At 35.8% G+C, this 19441-nt stretch overlaps 1 protein-coding gene across 7 annotated transcripts in view; it reads left to right on the top strand.

The window, feature by feature from the left end:
* BBS9 (Bardet-Biedl syndrome 9) overlaps positions 1-19441 on the top strand; it is a 453139-nt gene that overhangs the window by 158518 nt on the left and 275180 nt on the right. For all 7 annotated transcript variants that reach the window (XR_004682059.1, XM_035020866.1, XM_035020867.1 and 4 more), the window contains 2 exons: positions 11788-11969; positions 16758-16834. Coding sequence is in view for 6 of the 7 variants with exons in the window: in XM_035020866.1 (XP_034876757.1) it covers positions 11788-11969; positions 16758-16834 (259 nt within the window). In the remaining variant the exon portion in view is untranslated. The remainder of the gene's footprint in view (positions 1-11787; positions 11970-16757; positions 16835-19441) is intronic.

Here is a 19441-nt window from a genome sequence, read left to right on the forward strand (position 1 = left end):
TATACAAGAGAGATCACACAGTATTTGTCTTTCTCTCACTGATATATTTCACTTAGCATAATGCCCTTGAGGTCCATCCATATTCTCACAAACGGCAAGATTTCATTCTTTTTTATGATCAGATAATGTTCCATTGTATATATGTATACCACAATTTCTTTATCCATTCATCCATCAATGGACACATAAATTGTTCTTTCTTCTGTTGTTGAGCTTAGCCATTCTGACAGGTGTGAGGTGATTTCTCATTGTAGTTTTGATTTTGCATTTCCCTGATGATAAGTGATGTTGAGCACCTTTTTGTGCCTGTTGGCCATCTATATGTCTTCTTTGGAGAAGTGTCTGTTCATGTCTTCTGTCCATCTTTAAATTGGATTTTTTTTTTTTGCTATTGAGTTGTATGAGTTCTTTATATATTTTGGATATTATCCCTATCAGATATATGGTTTTCAAATATTTTCTCCCATTCAGTAGTTTGCTTTTTCATTTTGTTGATGGTTTCCTTTGCTGTGTAGAAGCTTTTTAGTTTGGTGTAATTCCACTTGTTTATTTTTACTTTTGTTGTTAGATTCAAAAAATCATTGCCAAGACCTATGTCAAGGAGTTTACTCTCTTTCTAGGAGTTTTATAGTTTTAGGTCTTATGTTCCAGTCTTTACTCCTTTTTTATTTAATTTTTGTGTATCACGTAAAATAGTGGTTGTCTTTCATTCTTTTTCATGTAGCTGTCCAGTTTTTTCAGCACCATTTATTGAAGAGACTGTCCTTTCCCCATTGTTCATTCTTGGCTCCTTTGTTGTAAATTAATCTTATATGTGTGAGTTTATTTCTGGGCTCTTTACTCTGTTCCATTGATCTATGTGTCTGTTTTTATGCCAGTACCATACTATTTTAATTACTATAGCGTTTTAATATAGTTTGGAATCAGGGAGCATGATGCTTCCAGTTTTGTTCTTCTTTCTCAAGATTGCTTTGGTTATACAGGTTTTTTTGTGGTTCCATATAAATTTTAGAATTATTTGTTCTATTCCCTTGAAAAATGCCCTTGAAATTTTTTTTTTAAAGATTTTATTTATTTATTTGAGACAGAGAGAATGAGAGAGAGCACATGAGAGGGGGGAAGGTCAGAGGCAGAAGCAGGCTCCCCGCCGAGCAGGGAGCCCGATGCGGGACTCGATCCCGGGACTCCAGGATCATGACCTGAGCCGAAGGCAGTCGCTTAACCAACTGAGCCACCCAGGAGCCCCTGCCCTTGAAATTTTGATAGGGATTTCATTGAATCTGTAGATTGCTTTCTTTTTAAAAAGATTTTATTTATTTCAGAGAGAGAGAGAGCATGAGTGGGGAGCAGGCAGAGGGAGAGGTAGAGGGAGAAGCAGACTCCCTACTGAGCAGGGAGCCCAACTTGAGGGGAGGCAGGGGCGGGGGAGGGGGTACCATCCCAGGAGCCTGAGAACCTGAGCTGAAGGCAGACGCTTAACTGGCTGAGCCACCCAGGCACTCCTAGATTGCTTTTGATATTATGCACATTTTAACAGTATTGATTCTTTCAACTTATGAGCACAGAGTATCTGTTTATTTGTATCTTCTTCAATTTCTTTCATTAATGACTTATAGTTTTCAATAACCCTCTTGGTTAAATTTATTCCTAGGTATTTTATTCTTTTTGATACAATTATTAATGGGATTGTTTTCTTAGTTTGTAAATTTCTTAATTTTCTTCTGTTGATAGTTATTAGTGTATAGAGATGCAACAGATATTTGTGTACTGATTTTGTATCCTGCAGTATTCCTTTACTGTATTTTATTAGTTCTAATTTTTTTTAACGGAGTCTTTAGAGTTTTGTATATGTAGTATGTCATCTCCAAATAGTGACAATTTTACTTCATCCTTTCCCATTTATTTATTTTTTTTTAAGATTTTATTTATTTGTTTGACAGAGAGAGACAGCAAGAGAAGGAACAAAAGCAGGGGGAGTGGGAGAGGGAGAAGCAGGCTTTCCGCTGAGCATGGAGCCCGATGCGGGGCTGGATCCCAGGACCCTGGGATCATGACCTGAGCTGAAGGCAGCCGCTTGACCAACTGATCCACCCAGATGCCCCCATCCTTTCCCATTTAGATGTCTTTTATTTCTTTCATGCCTAGGACTTCCAACGCAGTGTTGAATAAAGGTGGCAAGAATGGGCATCCTTTTCTTGTTCCTGATGTCAAAGGAAAGGCTTTCAGCATTTCATCATTGAGTCTGATATTAGCTGGGGGCTTGTGATATATGACCTTATAATATATGTTGAGGTACATTCTATACCCTCTTTGTTGAGAGTTTTTATCATAAATGGATGTTGAATTTTGTCAAATGCTTTTTCTGGTGCATTTGGTGACTTTTAATATAGAGCCATAAGGCAGAGAAAGAATTACGGTCATTATCTGGGACTTGGTGATGAGGTTAATTGTAGTGATATTGAAAGAGATGGAAAGCTTGGAAAAGGAACCAGGTTTATGAGCAAGAAAAGTTTAGTTTCAGCATGTTGAATTAAGATGGCTGATGTATATAGTTGGAAATAAATGTATGCAAAGATCCGTTTTAAACTGGAAAGACTCATATACATATAAGTTAATATAATTCAAGTAGAAATATATAGAATTGATTTGGCTACATGATCTTTGAGATTACAGGCTAGAAATGGGGCTGGCAATTGTCAGTACAGATGTAACAGCTAATAGAATGTTGAATTCTCAGAGTTAACAGTGAGTGGGAAAGAACAGAGGTATGAGTAGTGTTTAGGGAATTCTCATAATTGGGAGGCAGGAAGAAGAGCTCTTAAAGAAAGCCAAATATTAGTTAAAAAAGCAAGGGAAGTCCAGTGGCATTGGAGCCAAAGGAGTGGAGTAGATCACAACAAAGATCTGTGTGTCTACAAAGACTTGTGCTTCCACATGTCTGGTGGTTTCACCTGAATATGGAGGAGTTGCCTCAGAATGCAAGCTTGCTATCTTCTTCACCTCCCCATCTACCCTGCAATCCATCCCTTCTTCTCCTTTATATCGACTCTTGATAGATGGCTTTAGACCTAGCTCTTCTAGGCTAAAACTTAGAAATCCTCTTTGACTCTTTCTCTTATTCTTTTTCCATACTTAATTGATTATCCTGTACTATTATTCATCCTGTCCCTGCCATATTTCTTCTGTACATTGTAATTATACTGTTCCTACTAATTCCATAATGTACTACATTGATAGTAGGTTTTTTGTTGTTGTTTTAAACCATATTTCTTGGAAATAATGTTAATGGTATCATTTCTGCTATGTTAGAAGTAAAACCATGGTCATCATGTACATAATAATTCACTTATTCTGGGGAAGAGAACCCATAAATGTACATCCAGGTAGGATGACAATATAACTTATTATCCAAACTGGGATACTTCTGAGAATGAAAGGGGGTGCTGTTAATAATTTACCAGGACAACAGGCAGAAGCAGGGACTGTACAAACCAGGATGTATGATCACCTACTTCAGTAATTCTCAACTGGGAGTGATTTTGCCTCCCAAAGGACATTTGGCAATGCCTGGAGACATTTTTTTTTGTCATAAGTGGAAAGGGGAGAGTTATTACTGGTATTTAGTGGGTACAGTCCAGGGAAGCTGCTAAACATCCTGCAGTGCATGGGATAGCCCCACAACAAAGAATCATTTGGCTTTCTTCACTTAATTAATTCAATAAACATTTATTTAGCTTCCCTCCCTCTCTATGCCACTTACTGTGCTAGGTTCTGGGGATGCATTTATGAGCAAAACAGTCATGGCCACTGAATTCATGGAACTTGTAGTTGGGGAGACCAAGATTAAATACATGATTACATAAATACATTATTTCAACAGTGAAAAACGCTATAAAGGAATAGGACTTAGTACTTTTGGAATATATAACAAGAGATCTGACCTAGAATGTGAGGACAGGAGAAGATTTTCTGACATTTGGGTTGAAATCTGAAGGATGAATAGGCTTGAATTAGACAAAGATAATTTATAAGGAGAGAGGAGGAAGAGTGTGCCAGGCACCAGAGGGGCATGGAGAGTGACAATCCCAAAGAAATGCAATAAGGTCAGTGTTGTGGAAGGCTGGTGGACACAGTACGTGTGGGGGGCTGGGGTGGGGAGAGTGGGTGGGGAGAGACAGGTGAAATAAGCAGGGGTCAGATCACAGCTTTGTTGAAAGGATTTTGAATTTTAATTGGGAAACCAAGGGAGGTTTCTAAGCCTGGGAATGGTGTGATCAGATTTGCATTTTAAAGAAGATTCCATTTCTAAAATGTTCTCTTTGTGTTACTGCCTTACTTAAAGGAGAGTGCTCACAGCATTTGGGATCTGTTTTGCTCTGGCCCATTTGCATCTACAGTCTTGCCCTTACTCTGCAGGGTTCCTCACGCACCAACCTTGCTTACTGCATGAAGTGTAGAAAGCTGCTATATTTTTCTCCTCAAAAATGTCTATATGTTAACATTTTAGTGGCTTAAAAACAGTGGCCATTATTTTTTCCCTACTGACATTCTTCTCTTCAATAGAATGTTAATCTAAATAGTAAGAAATATACTTTCTCCCACGGGGCATATTAAACACTATTTTAATTTTGAAAGAAAGGTAATGTGGCCTAGAAACATTCGCATTTTTTCTGAATTAACTCATGCAAAAAAATTTCTTGCCATGCTTTACCTCATACTGCACTTGCAATGACCTGTGATTGTGTACTTCCAAACCTCTGCTCATGCTGCTTCTCCACCCAACATACCTTTTTTCTGTCCATCTCTTTTTGTTTAAATCTACTCATTTTTCAAATCCTCCATGAGGCCTTTCTTAGTTTGACAAGTTTAACGTTTTATAATGTCCTTGTCTATGTTTCTATTGAACTTTGTTCATCCATTATAATATAGCGCATAATGTCTTGTGTTACCCAGAATAGGATGTAGGCACCTATCTTCCTTAGTGACTGGACATGAGCCACACCTCTGTAAACTTTTATGACATTTTATACAGTGTTACTTTAAAAAAATATACATAGTATCAGGAGTGCCTGTTGAATGAGTGAATGGGAGGGACACAATCAGTTCTGTCAAATACATGGAACTTGAGGAGGACTGAGAAAATGTGTTTTTTTCCTCCACTGGAATCTTTCAGTGACTTCCCATTACTCTCTTTAATTTTTATCAACCACTCTTCCATCTGAATTCTCTTAGGGAGAAATAGACTTTCTGGCTGTTGGAAACGCCTGTATATTATTACTTATGCTCATGCTTATCCACTTTTCTGGAATGACCTCCTTAAGGTTAACACCTATGCAAATCATGCCTTTCCTTTTAAGTCCAACTTGAGTCTTACTTTATCTGCTTTCTTTTTCTCCATAGACTTGTCCTCTTTGAACATACTATATATTTATTTCTTTGTTCTTTGTATTTGTCTCCTTACTAGAATGTGAGCTCCTAGAAGACAGAGATTTTTGTGTGATTTCTTCACTGATTGTCTCACTCTGAGAACTGTGCCTGGCACATCTTTGATACTCAGTAGATACTTGTTGAATGACTGGTTCTGGCCTTACTAAAACACTTTTCCTGAATGTTCGTTATTCTGTGCTGTGTGTATGTGTGTGTCCTTCATGGAGAGCATTTGGCTGGAATGTTCTCCTTCTCTTATCCAATTTCTGCTTGTGTTATCTCCTCTAGGAAGCATTCTCATCTTTCACTACCTGATTTGGTGTTCTTCTCCTTTGTTTCTATTGGGTCCCTTGCTTACATCCAATATCCATCAGAGCATGTCTTGTACATCCTTGCTGGTTTACATGTCTGTATTGCCCACTGTACTTTAAGTTCTTCAAGAGAAATGACCAGTGTAAACTTCCTATGGTGCTTGAATACAGTAGGTGCTAAATAAATATTTTTTTCAATAATAAAAGAAGTTAGAGTTGAGTCAAATCCTTATCAACACATTTTGCTTCCCCAGTGCAAAATAGGCATTTCTAAGAAGTTACATTTTTTTTTTCCTGGCTAGCGATTTTCTTGTTTAGTCTGTGAATATAATTAGTCATATGCAGTATATAGTCTTGTGTTGACTTTCTATTAAGTCTAATAAGAATTAGTTCTTGATCTCTGAGTTCTTGATGCTTGGAATTTTTTTAATACAAAAGATATTTTGTTCCGTCTCTCCGATACAACCTCTGTAATTTTTGCAATTTGCTGTGATAACTTCTTTTTGCAGAGTTTTTGCTACTTTGATATCTTTGGAAGCTGGCCTTGGCTCCCCCATTTTACTTGTCCTTTTCTTGGACTCTCTAATTACCTTGTCTCTCCCATTAAATAATTCAGCTCTTGATTATCATGAGGCTAATTATGGATAGCAATAACTGAAAACCATTTACATAAGCCTCAAATTGTACCTTAAAAATTATTTTAAATTTTCCATTCTTGGGAAGTCTGTATGGAATAATGAATGAAAAAATACCTCAGTGTGAATCAGGAAATTTAGATTCTATGTTTGATTCTTCCTGGCTCCCAGATTTTCATATTCAGTATGAGCTATGTATATCAAAGTGTATTGGTATGATGCTTTGCCTGAGAGATGGTCATGCAGGAAAGGACAAACAAGGCATAATTATTTTTAAAAATTGCGAAAGTAACTTTTCAGCACATATATGCTAAAAATACACAGGTGGTTTGTTTAATGCCTGACTTAATTCATGTTAAGGTCTTAATGCACTAGAAAATCATGGCATAGAATCATGTCTTCTTTCATGCAACAGGGAAGGACTCCAACATCTAGTTTTATTTATGGAAAGATTCATTGCCTTGAACTTATTCTTTTTTTTTTAAAGATTTTATTTATTTATTTGAGAGAGAGAGAATGAGAGAGAGAGAACACATGAGAGGGGATAGGGTCAGAGGACGAAGCAGACTCCCTGCCGAGCAGGGAGCCCGATGTGGGACTCGATCCCAGGACCCCGGGATCATGACCTGGGCCGAAGGCAGACGCTTAACGACTGAGCCATCCAGGCGCCCCCCGTTCATTTGTTTTATTGTAACTGTTCATTTTCTAATCTTTTGTGAGCTCTATGTCAAATACTTTCAGGTTGCATATTTGATAGAGTGGCCTTGTTGGAAAATAGAGAACTGGATAAAAGTTTTAATTCCACAGATTATTTAACTTTTAAATTGCAAATTCAAATTCAGTCTCTGGGGATAGAAAATGGAACATACATTTTTTTTCTTAAAAAAAATAGTTTCAAAAAATCTTATAACCATAAGACAGGATAAAAATAGCTCATAATCTCACTAACCAGAGATAGTCACCATTCTATTAGCATTTGGGTAATTTTTTTTTTTCTAATCTGTATTTTATATACATATATCTTACAAAATTAAAATAAGTATATATGCAATATTGTGTTTTGCTTTTACACTATATATATGTAGCTATTTTTTCTGGAAGCAGATTATTTGTAAAACATGGTTGTTAATGGCTTCTATACTTTCTATTACAGATACATCATGCTTTTAAAAATATTTCCCCTTTTTCTTACCATTTGGGTTGTTTCTAAGTTTCCTTAATAACTGTGGAAGTCGATTATTGTGTAAAAGTAATGAACATTTTTAAGGCTTTTGATAGATATTTCTAAACTGATCACTAATAACATCTTTAACAAATTTATATTTCCATTGAAAGTGTACAAGAGCTTTCCATGTAACTTCTCTAACAGCAGGACTGATTATTAAATACATTTTTTTCTAGTTTAAAGTGTTAAATAATCAAATACAGCTTTTAAAAATATATTTTTCATCTATCTATTGACTTATTTTTAACTGAATTGTACATTTCCTTTTACCTTTTCCTTTTGGGATATAATCTCATTTTCATTGATTTGTGAGGTTTTTTTTTTTTGGTTTATAAGAGTTCTTTACATATTAGATGAAACATACAAGATAGTTTTTATAGGTCAAAAACAGTTAAATATTCACAACTTCATATGGTTCAACTTAAATTATGTACTTTATGTTGGTTGCCAATATTTTCCCAGTTTGCCTTTTGTTCTTTTTTATCATTTTTTTAAAGCATATAACAAGTTTAAAATTTTTTTGTTGTTTAATTTAGTGATCCTTTCCTTTGTAGTTTTCTCCATTGCTTTCTTACAGCAAAAGGTCTCTCTATCCCAAGGGCAGATAAATATTTTTGTAGTTTCATATTTAAAATTTAACTTTTAAAATCCATCTGGAATTTTGTTTGAATGTATTGTTAAGGCAGGGATCTGTTTACTGAGTGATGAAACAATTACTTTCAGATTCCTGAGTAACCTCTGTTGTTTATTTTCATGCTCCATTGCTAAATACACAGAATTATTATGTGTCTTAGGAATATAACATCTTTGACCTTGGTTCCTCATAAAATACATTATTCTAATGCCTTGGGTTAGCTGATGAGCTTCAAGGACCAATAATCTGGAGACCTTAATTTTGGCAATGTTAACTCTAAAGATACAAGTAATAGTGTATTCCATACTTGATTTACTTGATGGCTTCTTCTAGCATAAAATTCTATCATCCACAGAAGCTTACACATTAACTTAAATGGATAGTATTGTTAAATAAAATGTTCTTTAGAAAGATTAAAAAAAAACAACAACCGTGATTGTGTTTTTCCTTTTTTCTTTATACTTAAATTTGGCTTAGCTTTAGGAATGATATATGTATTTTAAAATTTGTTCTTTGAATTAAGATACCAAGTGATGACTTACTTATTAATTAGTATTCTAAGGCTTCAGTCAAATTGTCTGTCCCATCATAGATGTTTTAGACAGAAATTCCACTCATTTATTTTAGAGTTTTTAGAGCTTATTACAGTGTTCCTGTGGAATAAAATGCGCAGTCTTAAAGGAATTCAACTGAAGTCTAAGTTTCTGTTATTTTATCTAAATTATATGCAGTGATTCTGATGCTACTGAAGAAAAAAGTAAATTGCTTTAAGTTTTGTGATTTATTTTTAAGACATTCTGGTGACCTTTGTTAAATTCTTTCAGTGAGGGAAGACTCCTCCCTTTTATATTTGTACAGGTTGAGCACCAGTAATGATTTTTTTTAAGAGTCTGAAGAAATATATGTATACACTACTATTTAAACTCTATCTTAAACTTAGTAGGTTTAGATACATTTTTAGATAAATCTCTTGTGTCTAAATTGTTGCTATTTGCTGTCTAAAACAGTGGAACAAAACTGATTCAATAATAAGTTATCCAATTCATAGACCAAATAAATGTGAATACTGAGGGATACTTGTACTGGGTCATACTAGGTTTCATATATTATGGACCGCTCAAAGGGTGAAGATAAAATGGAAATACTCTTCTGAATTAAAAAAAAAACACCAACTGATGATCTCCACATTCTCTGAGAAGCCAGCCAAAGATCTTGTCTTTAGTGTTCTAGAGTTTCCTGAGGACTCATTAAGTTTCCAGACCTTAGTGGGGTTGGGTGGAATGGGGAACAGACCGCAGTCACAACTCAGAGGGGACAGAGGGTTTGCCCTGTTGAAATGGCCTTGTCAGAGCTGGAAGTTAGGATTTCCATGGCATGGCCACTAGGTGGCTTCAGCTGACTGCTTAGAAAGGGTAAAGCCCAGAGGTACTATGGGGTTGCTTTTCACACTTTATTTTAAGAAAATAATTTTATTTTGGGAGTATTTATTTTCTGAGCTAGATTAACAGAACCAATTCATAAAACTTAAAGACCATAGAGGATCATTGAGTCTCACTTTCTCATTTTAGAGATAACATTTAGGAAGACTTCTCTAACTTGACTCTGCTATATAGGGGCAGAGTCAGAGTTAGAACCCAGAGTCTCTGACTCCTAGTCTAATTTTTTAGCTGTTGAGTTAGTGATATCAATTTATTTTTTGTTTCTCTGAAGTCATACCAGAGGGTTATGTGGCACAGACCATGCCTAAGTAAGTCCTAGAGAAAGTATGTATAGGAATGTTGTGTCCAGAGGGGAGGTGGGTAAAATAGGTGATGGGGATTAAGGAGTGCACCTACTGAGATGAACACTGGGTTGTTGTATGGAAGTGTTGAATCACTATAGTGTATACCTGAAAGTAATATTACACTATATGTTAATTAACAAATTTAAATAAAAATTTTTAAAAAAGTTCTATGCATCAAGAACCTGAAGAAATAGAGGTAAAAATTCAAGCACTTCTTGACTTCTGAGTCAAATATAAGGACTGGATATGCATACGTATATTAAAAAAAAAAGGAATTTTGGGTTGAAGGCAGGTGGTAAAGTGGATGCTGGTGGCCACCCTATAGGAGAGATTGAACAATGTTACTATCTACTCTCAGCCAAGTTAAGCTTTTTGATTAATGAGCTGACCACTTGCCATGACCCAACGTTGGGGAGTTTTAAAATTTCTTACTCATTCTGAATAAGGCCTAGACTCTTAAATACCTTATATATATATTTTTTCAGATGAATAGCAGTATTTTTTTCAAGTTATTTTTTCTCTCAAATTTTCTGTAAGTTTTGATTAATATTTAACCTTTAGAATGAGGCTAGAAACCTCTTTTTTTTTTTTAAATCAAAGGCCGCCAGAAAATATAACAAATGAAAATCAAATTCATTATGCATCAGCTCAAAATGACTTATGACAATGTTGACTTATTTTTTCTTCTGAGTAAGCTAAGGAGGAAGCAAATAGTGTTCAACTTTTTATAGCATGATCAGGAAAATTTACAACTTTTAAAAATGATATGCTAAGTTTATCTATAATTTATATATTAGGTCCAGATACTAGAGTAAAAAAAAAAAATTAAAGGAGCCTCAGAGACAAGAGTGAAAGGATGGGAGGAAGAGGGATGGAGAGAGAGCTACAAAATGAGGAAATGGGATACTTCTCCCTCCCTCTCTGAGTGAAGAGCAAGAGTAACTGTGACTGCTTTAGTAGGAGGTGTGTGAAGGAAGTCATGGTGGGGGCCCCTGGGGAAAGAGCACAAACACAAGTCCCCAGGGTGGAGAATGAAAAGGAAAGGAGCAGGGATTTCATTTCTCTTCAAGGTCTTGCAGGGCTTACTTTGCTAATATTTTTCACCATTGCCCATATTGTCCTGTCTTTGTTCCTGTGCCTCAGCCATGATCTTCGGCCAGCCCATGGCTCACTCTTGATCCACGGTAGCTTTGCAAGTGTTCACATGCCTCTTAAGAATCTACCAAGTGGGGGCACCTGGCTGGCTCAGTTGGTTAAGCGACTGCCTTCGGCTCAGGTCATGATCCTGGAGTCCCAGGATCGAGTCCCGCATCGGGCTCTCTGCTTGGCAGGGAGTCTGCTTCTCCTTCTGACCCTCCCCCTCTCATGCTCTCTGTATCTCATTCTCTCTCTCAAATAAATAAATAAAATCTTAAAAAAAAAAAAAAGAATCTACCAAGTGGGAGCTGGAGCGAGGATTAAATGATACAGTACTTGGAAAGCTTTTGGAGCATGATTTATCATGTAGTTAGGTCCCCCAAAGTGACAGCTATTATAATAATTGTTAAGGTTTTTTTCCCCCTGTGTAATGAATCCTAACATTGGGAGTGTTTATATAAATATAAATCATGTTTGAAATATTTGAATTGAGTCCTTGATGTAAAACTTTAGAGATAGTTGTATGGCCATTTTCTTAATGGCATGTTGAAACTAAATTGAATAAAAATATTGTTGGTCAAGTCTAAATCCACCAAAAATTTGAATTATGTCTCATTTTCTCTTTCTTACTGTAGTGATTTAAAAGGAGTGATAGTCACTCTGAGTGATGATGGTCACTTGCAGTGTTCATACCTGGGGACAGACCCTTCTTTGTTCCAAGCTCCAAAGGTTGAGTCTAGAGAACTACACTATGATGAACTTGATACAGAATTGAAAGAACTTCAGAAAATCATCAAAGATGTTAATAAATCACAAGGTATCTTATTTGCAAGTTTTAGTATTTGATTTTGGTGTTCATTATAAAATTGGTATTATTTTGTATGTAGATAATATTTTGAATGTATTAGTTAATTTTCTCCTCCAGGCTTAATTAAAATCATAGTTGTAAAAACAGTGTTGCTCTTTAATTTGTATTTTATAGCTTATTGCTTTTGTTAGTGTGTTTCAGGGACAGAGATACCTAATTTTTTTTCTTTAAACTCTAAGAAAGGAACAAAACACTTCTTTGCCTAGTGGTTTCAGGACTTGAGAAGAGCATTAAACTTTAGAATGATCATTTGTTAACTTCTAATATCCCTGAAAACATTTTAGTTGCTTCTTTTAAAAGAAACCAAAGCAGTACATGAGTTACCACTTTGTTACTAAATATGTGGTCATTCGCAGTTCAGTGATATTATTTAGGTATGCAGTTAATTAGCCATCCAAATGGAGTGTAGCCTGCAGTATGTTGATTTCTAATGACTCAGAGGCTGATGATATTTTTAGTTTCTGAGTTTTGAGCAAGTCAATGTTATCTTTATTTGGGATTCACAGGGGTATAATTTTATTGTAAATTAAAAGGAGAAACAAAACACCAATCCTGCAGTTTGAATTGGACATGTGAAAAACATTATTTTAAGTTTTCTTCTCAGAGTCAGGTAAAAGTATTTTTTTAATGAGAAAAAATATGGACTATTTTCACATAAGAGAAATGTTAAAACAAGTAGGAATAATAAAAGAAGCAGAGCCTCAAAAGCCAACCAAAACACCAGAGCCAATCTTAATCCTGATCCAATCACTAGATTTATATATTTTTGAGTCTCCATTACCAAGACAGATTCAGAGGAATTTAGATAATATATTTTAAAAACATGATTATTAAAGTAAAATTATTATGCCTTGGCTTCACACATTCTCCTAGAAAGTTTTGAAAGTAAACCAGTGAAACTTAGGTCTTTTAAGTACCTCCAATTACAGAAAACCTATTTGTTGTCAGCACCCCCTCTCAAATGGAGAATTGTTAAAATTGGATGTGTCACATTGCAATATACACATTCCCCCCCTTTTTGATACTAGTGTTTTGGGGATTAATGGAATTATGAGTCTCTTTATGTCATTTAAAAATATAATTGGAGAAGAGTGGCATATATATGAAACATGAAATTTCCAGAGTTCGTTAAATAAATTTAATGTTGCTTTTCACTTTAGATTTTGTGTCTTGAGATTTTGCCCTTTCCATAAACAATGTGCTAATGATATTTTGATTAACACTCAATTGTGTAAAAGATTTCTCAGAAAAATCCCTTACAGCTAAAAGTTTTTTTTGCTGGCCATAGTGATGCCCTTGAGTGAGAAGGGTTGGGCTATTTTAAAGTTGTCATTACCTTGATCGTTTTGTATATTTTGAAATAACTGCTAATTAAGGTAGGGATATGCCCACAGACTTGGGTGCAAAGTTCATTATTTACGTAACCTCAAATTTTTGTTAATATTTGAAATTCCCTGACACTTCTTTGCCATCATCATTTGGTTTTAGTCCTAAAAAAACAAACAAAAAAACCACCCACACACATACACACACACACAACCAAAAAAAAAAAAAAAAAAAAAAACCCCAAAGAGAAGCTTGTGAGAAAGAGGGACTTTTAAAATATTTTATTTCTAGGGGCGCCTGGGTGGCTCAGTCGTTAAGCGTCTGCCTTCGGCTCAGGTCATGATTCCAGGTCCTGGGATCGAGCCCCGCATCGGGCTCCCTGCTCCGCGGGAAGTCTGCTTCTCCCTCTCCCACTCCCCCTGCTTGTGTTCCCTCTCTCGCTGTGTCTCTCTCTCTGTCAAATAAATAAATAAAATCTTAAAAAAAAAAAAAAAACGGTATTCTATAAAAAAAAATATTTTATTTCTAGATATTGAAAAAATTTAGTATTCTGTACCCTTATAAAACTGTGGTATATTTGTTTATCAAATACCTGTAATTATATAAAAGCACTAAATCATTTCATTATAGAAGATTATGAGAAGTTAAAACTCTGAACTTTTTGATGACCTCATTATTCATTTAAATGCCACTTATTTTAGGTATAGTGACTTTAATTCACAAAAATAAGTTCACAGCCTTGTGGATTATTTTTGGTACTTAGAGCTTTTTTATTTCTTCAAAGCAGAGTTTCAGCAAAATTTAAAGCCAATTTAAAGAGTACATTTTGTTGTACACATGGTGTATATTATCTACTGTAATAAAAGTGTTTTTGAAGCTGATTTTATGTGTGTAACTTATATGAGGAATGTATGCTGTAAGCATGAAATTATAGTAATAATTTCTGTATGGCTCATGGTTTTGAAGTTTTTCATATTCAGCTCATTAGTGTGAATCCTGCCTAGCATTTCTGTTACCAGTAGTCAACAACATCTGTTGGTAGGCACTTTCAAAGGCAGAATTTCCTTATAATTAAGCCAGTTGATCATGTTCTTTACCTGGGGTGTGAAGGAATGAGTATGATATTGAGATAGCCTCCCACACAATTGTGTCTTCAGGAAGGGAAAGAGAACAGTAAGAAAGGGGCATATAAATGAAACTCTGTACCCTATTGAAAATATGTCTAGGATAACTAAGTTGCCTTTACCATTGAGTACTGGAAGCATTTGTACTTGGTGACCTTGTTAGAAGATGTGTTGTTTAGGCCCAAGTCTGTCTGCACATAACACAATACCCAAATAAGGTGGCTTAAACAAGGCAGAGGTTTATTTCTTTCCCATGGAAAAGAAGTCCAGCAATGGGCAGACCAGGGTTGGTCTGGCAGTTCCACTGTTGTCAGGGGCTCCAATTCTTTCTCCCAGGGTCATCTATTGGTCCAGGATGGCTTCTGGAACTCCTGCCCTCACATCTGCAGCTGAGTCAGCCTCCTTAAGGATCTTTCCTGGAAGCCACACCCTGAGCAGCTTCTATTCACATCTCACTGGCCACTCCAAGCTTATAAGAGGCTGGGAAAATTTGTGTTTTAGCTGAGCACTTTGTTGCTCAGAATAAAACTGAGCCTCTTTTAGTAAAGAACTGAAGAATGGTTATTGGGTAGGCAGGGAGCAGGCTTCCGTATTGTCACTAAGTAAGTTATGGAAATTCCTACATCCAATATTGCAGTACTGGAGGGAATGCCTGATGACAATTGTAGGTAGTTCTTCTCTTTGTGAGACAGCTGATTCCTGTGGCATCATCCAAGAACTTTCCATGTTTTTAGTCAGCTATCCTTGGTGTGTGAGGGATGTTTCCTCTCAGGGTCACAGGGTAATCTCAGCAGTTCCAGGTATTATGTGCAAATATGATTTCCAGGGAAGAAGAGAGACATTTCTCCTAAGTCTCCCTTTTTATTATGGGGAAATAGCTTTCCCAGAAGCGTGTGCCAGCACCCCCCACTCCCAACTCCCTTCACCTCACGTCTGCCAGGATTAAGCCCCAGTGCTCATGCCTAAAGCAACAAATGGTTGGGGGAATGAAATCACCATGATTGGACCTGACCAATCCAAGGATTTTGAGATGAAGGCGAATGCCTCAGTAGAATTACAGCTCTGCCGCAAAGGAGGAGGAGGAGGGGAAAGTGGTTGTTAGGTGGGCAGCCAATAATCTGTCATTCATATATATATGTATATAAATACACACACACACGTATATACACATGTATTTTTGCATATATATTATTTAGGTTTCTCGTTTATTTAGGATCTGTGTCACTTGTTCATACCTCATTATGCACTATAAACATTTTTAAATCGTGAAATTTTAAGTTGTGAAAATAACATGAATATGATGAAAATAATTCTAAGAGTACTAAAAGGGTAAAACCCCCAGATCCTAGTTCCTCTAGATTATTTAAAGGTAACCTTTATCGAGAGTGTTTGTGGGGGCGCCTGGGTGGCTCAGTCGTTAAGCGTCTGCCTTCGGCTCAGGCCATAGTCCCAGGGTCCTGGGATCGAGTGCCACATCGGGCTCCCCGCTCGGCGGGAAGCCTGATTCTCCCTCTCCCACTCCCCCTGCTTATGTTTCTGCTCTCGCTGTCTCTCTAACAAATAAATAAAATCTTAAAAAAAAAAAAAGTGTGTATTCTTTAAAAAAAATTCGTGTTTATTTCTTTTTACACAAATGTGCATATTAGATGCATTGTACAATGTCTTGCTTTTTTTTGTTTTTATTAATAGGCACATCCTGGAGTTCTTTTCATAATAGTGTATAAAGTTGGATAGCACTCTTATTTACAGCTTTGGGCTTTGGATCATTGCACAGTGTGGATATACCATAATCTAGTCAAGCATTTCCCTATTAATAGAAATACAGAGATTTAGGTTGTTTTTGTTTTTGTTTTTAATAACTACCAGCAGCAGAGAAGCTTCTTTGGTGTGTCTGTGAGTATTGGATAAATGCTAAGGAGTAGAATTGTTAAATCATAGGATATGTATATTTTACATTTTGATAGTTCTGACCAACTTACCTTCAAAAAGTTATAGTTTGGGCTTCTACCTATAGTGTTAAGGAGAGAGCATTGAAGTTCCCAACACTCTTCAGTCACTGGGACACATCTTAGATAGTATCTTTGGAGAAAGACAGTTTTTCTTTAAAATTTTGTAGTGGGGGAAGAATTATCAGATTTCTAATTCTGTAATGCATTAGTTTTTTTCAAGTTGTGAGTATGTTTATGGGGTTGTTTTTTGATATATGATATAGAAAAACCTTTTTTAAAAAACTGTATGCAGCAGGTTTACCTTATGATTAAATATTGTTTTTCTTTTTAAATTACAGGTATTTGGCCCATGACAGAGAGAGAAGATGATTTGAAAGTTTCTGCCATGGTTTCTCCTAACTTCGATTCAGTGTCTGTAGGTATATTCGCAGACTTTAAAAGGGTTTAGGATAGTGCTGGACTCTGCTGATTTGGGATCAATATGTATTGGTTTAAATTTTTAGTCCCCAGATAGAAACTTTAGGGAGGATAACAACTTTTAGTCTTTATTACTTTCTAGAAAAAACATTTCCAATCTCTTATTAGTTCCTTAGGTAGGATTTTGGTCTAAAAAAAGGAGCGGATGGGGCAATAGTAGAAGAGGTTTTCCCCATTATTCTGAATCTACTTAAAAAAAAAAAACAACTTTTTCAGTACCAGAATATTGAGGTAATCATAATCCAGGTGAATAATACCCTACAAGATTTTTGTTGAAGGTTCACTGAGATAGTGTTGTGGGGTAGAGGGAGATGGGGGTGGGGAGGGAGGTGTCTGTGTGTGTTATTTAACAATAAACAGTTGGGCAGTTGGGCCAGGAATTATTTTTTCCTGCCGTTTGTATCTGTGTGACCCAGGGCAGGGTATTTTATTTTCTTAGTCTCAATTTTTCTCATCTGTAAAATGGGAATAAGAATCTACTTTGTTGCATTGTTATGATAACAATATCAGCATCATCATCATCAAATTACATTTTAGTTCTTTTAGCATTATCATCACCACCACCACCACCACCACCACCACCATACCCTGCATTCCACTGCTTGTCTCGTCCACTGCCATATCTTTAGTGTCTATCACATAATGAGTGCTCAGTATTTTTGCTTCATAAATGAATGGAGATGAGAAACAGGAAGGATGAAAGAGGGACTGTCCTTGGTCATGTTGCCCCATCTCCTTGTTTAGTTTTCTGTAAGCACTTGTTACATTATAATTGGTTATGTCTCACTGCCTGCAGTTTGGGCAAAAATCTATTAAGCTTATCTGTGTCTGAATCAGAAGTTGATCAGTTTTGGCAAGTGATCAAATTCACTGGTTTTTACTATATTTGGAGTTCATGTCATGTAATTTTACCTGGGAAATGACTTCGATATTTAGGTATCAGAGCATAATATAGTAAGTACTTGTCCTAAGTTTTCAAAGATTAATCTTGGTATAAAGAGCCAACCCAAGCTGTGATAAAAATCACGTTAACTTTGCCATAATATAGTAAGTTGGGCATACTTAAAAAAAAGTACTATATATGAAAGAAACATTCACTCAGCTGAGTCACATAGTAGAGGCACTGTTTAAAACATTGGCCATTCAGCACACACCATTTCTCACTCTACCTGAAGGGTGTAGTCTGAGTGGAACATTTTTGCTTAGTTAGCTGACAAATGTACACACATTTTCTTGCCTTGGAAATGATTCTTATTTTCCTTTGGGCAACTTATATAATTTTTTCTAGGTTCTCTTAAACATAAGCTGTTTGGAAGGAGGAATTCCCTTTCTGTTCTTTAGCAACTTTTGATCTTTGTAGGAAAAGGCCTTGTGTAATAGCACTATATTGTAATGTATATTTCCCTATTGGGAACTCAGAGTGCTGTTTCCTCTTAACTAGGTGTCTCTTTCCAGCTTCATTTTCCCAGTCTTACTATTTTTTCCTTCTTAAGATATTCCTGAGAGTATCATATTCATCCCATTAGAACACACCAACCCAACGATTTATATGGCTATGGTGCCATGGTGTCTTTGTGTAGCTATTTCTCTCTGGCTATAATTTTATCTTCCCAAAGGACTGCTGTCCTTGAAGTACCTAGGTGTTTAAACATGGATTGAAAAGAGCAGGAAACAGGAGATGTTGGTTTCTCTTATAGATCTGTGGACAGGTAAATGTAAAACATTTCCTGGATTTTAGGTTCTGCTAGAGCGAAAAGCCTGGTTTAGCATTTTATTTTGTCATTATTATGAAAGCACACATCTAAAAAATAATATAATTTATATTAGAGTGAGGTCTTTTATAGATGAGACAAGCATTGCTGTCCTATCTTCTGGATTGAGGTGGATCAGAGTTCATATATCGTTTTCTGTGGAGTCGTATATAATAGAATATGAATCTCCCAACTCTCACTTATGCTGGTACCCAGTATATTATAGCCATCCCTGTTGCTTAGAAGTGGCTTAGTTTTTCTTAGTAAAAAAAAAATTCAAATAAGTTAACTAAAAGCACAATGGATCTATTCATTGGTTGGATTAGTGATTTTATGATCTTAATTGTTCCCTAATAATGGGTATTATGGAAGATTATGTTACCCCTTGGTCTTATTCTGTCATAGAGTGAGCATTTTTTCCTCTCAGTCCATCACTCTAATAAGTAAATTATAACTTATAAGGAAATGTTTGCTGTATTATATTATGCTCTGAATTCTTTAAGGGGTAGGATCAAGTAACCCAGGCTGATGTTCAAAGAGTGACCTAGTTTATGATATGAGCTAGTAAAAAAATACACTTCTACTTTTATTTTCTAGGTGTAAGGCCACTCAAGCTTTGTATCATTAGTTACATGTCTTAGATACATATTATTAATCAGAATACCTTTGGCAAGTTGAAAATATAAGGACCTTAAAGGATAGCATAATGCTTATCTGAGAAGTACAAGGAGGCTTTCTTCAATATAATATAAAGAACTAGTTAATAGAATTAATTGGTTTCAATATTTTTAAAA

Source organism: Mirounga leonina, unplaced genomic scaffold (assembly GCF_011800145.1).
Source record: "Mirounga leonina isolate KUSES-001 unplaced genomic scaffold, KU_Mleo_1.0 Mir_174, whole genome shotgun sequence".
NCBI lineage: Eukaryota > Metazoa > Chordata > Mammalia > Carnivora > Phocidae > Mirounga > Mirounga leonina.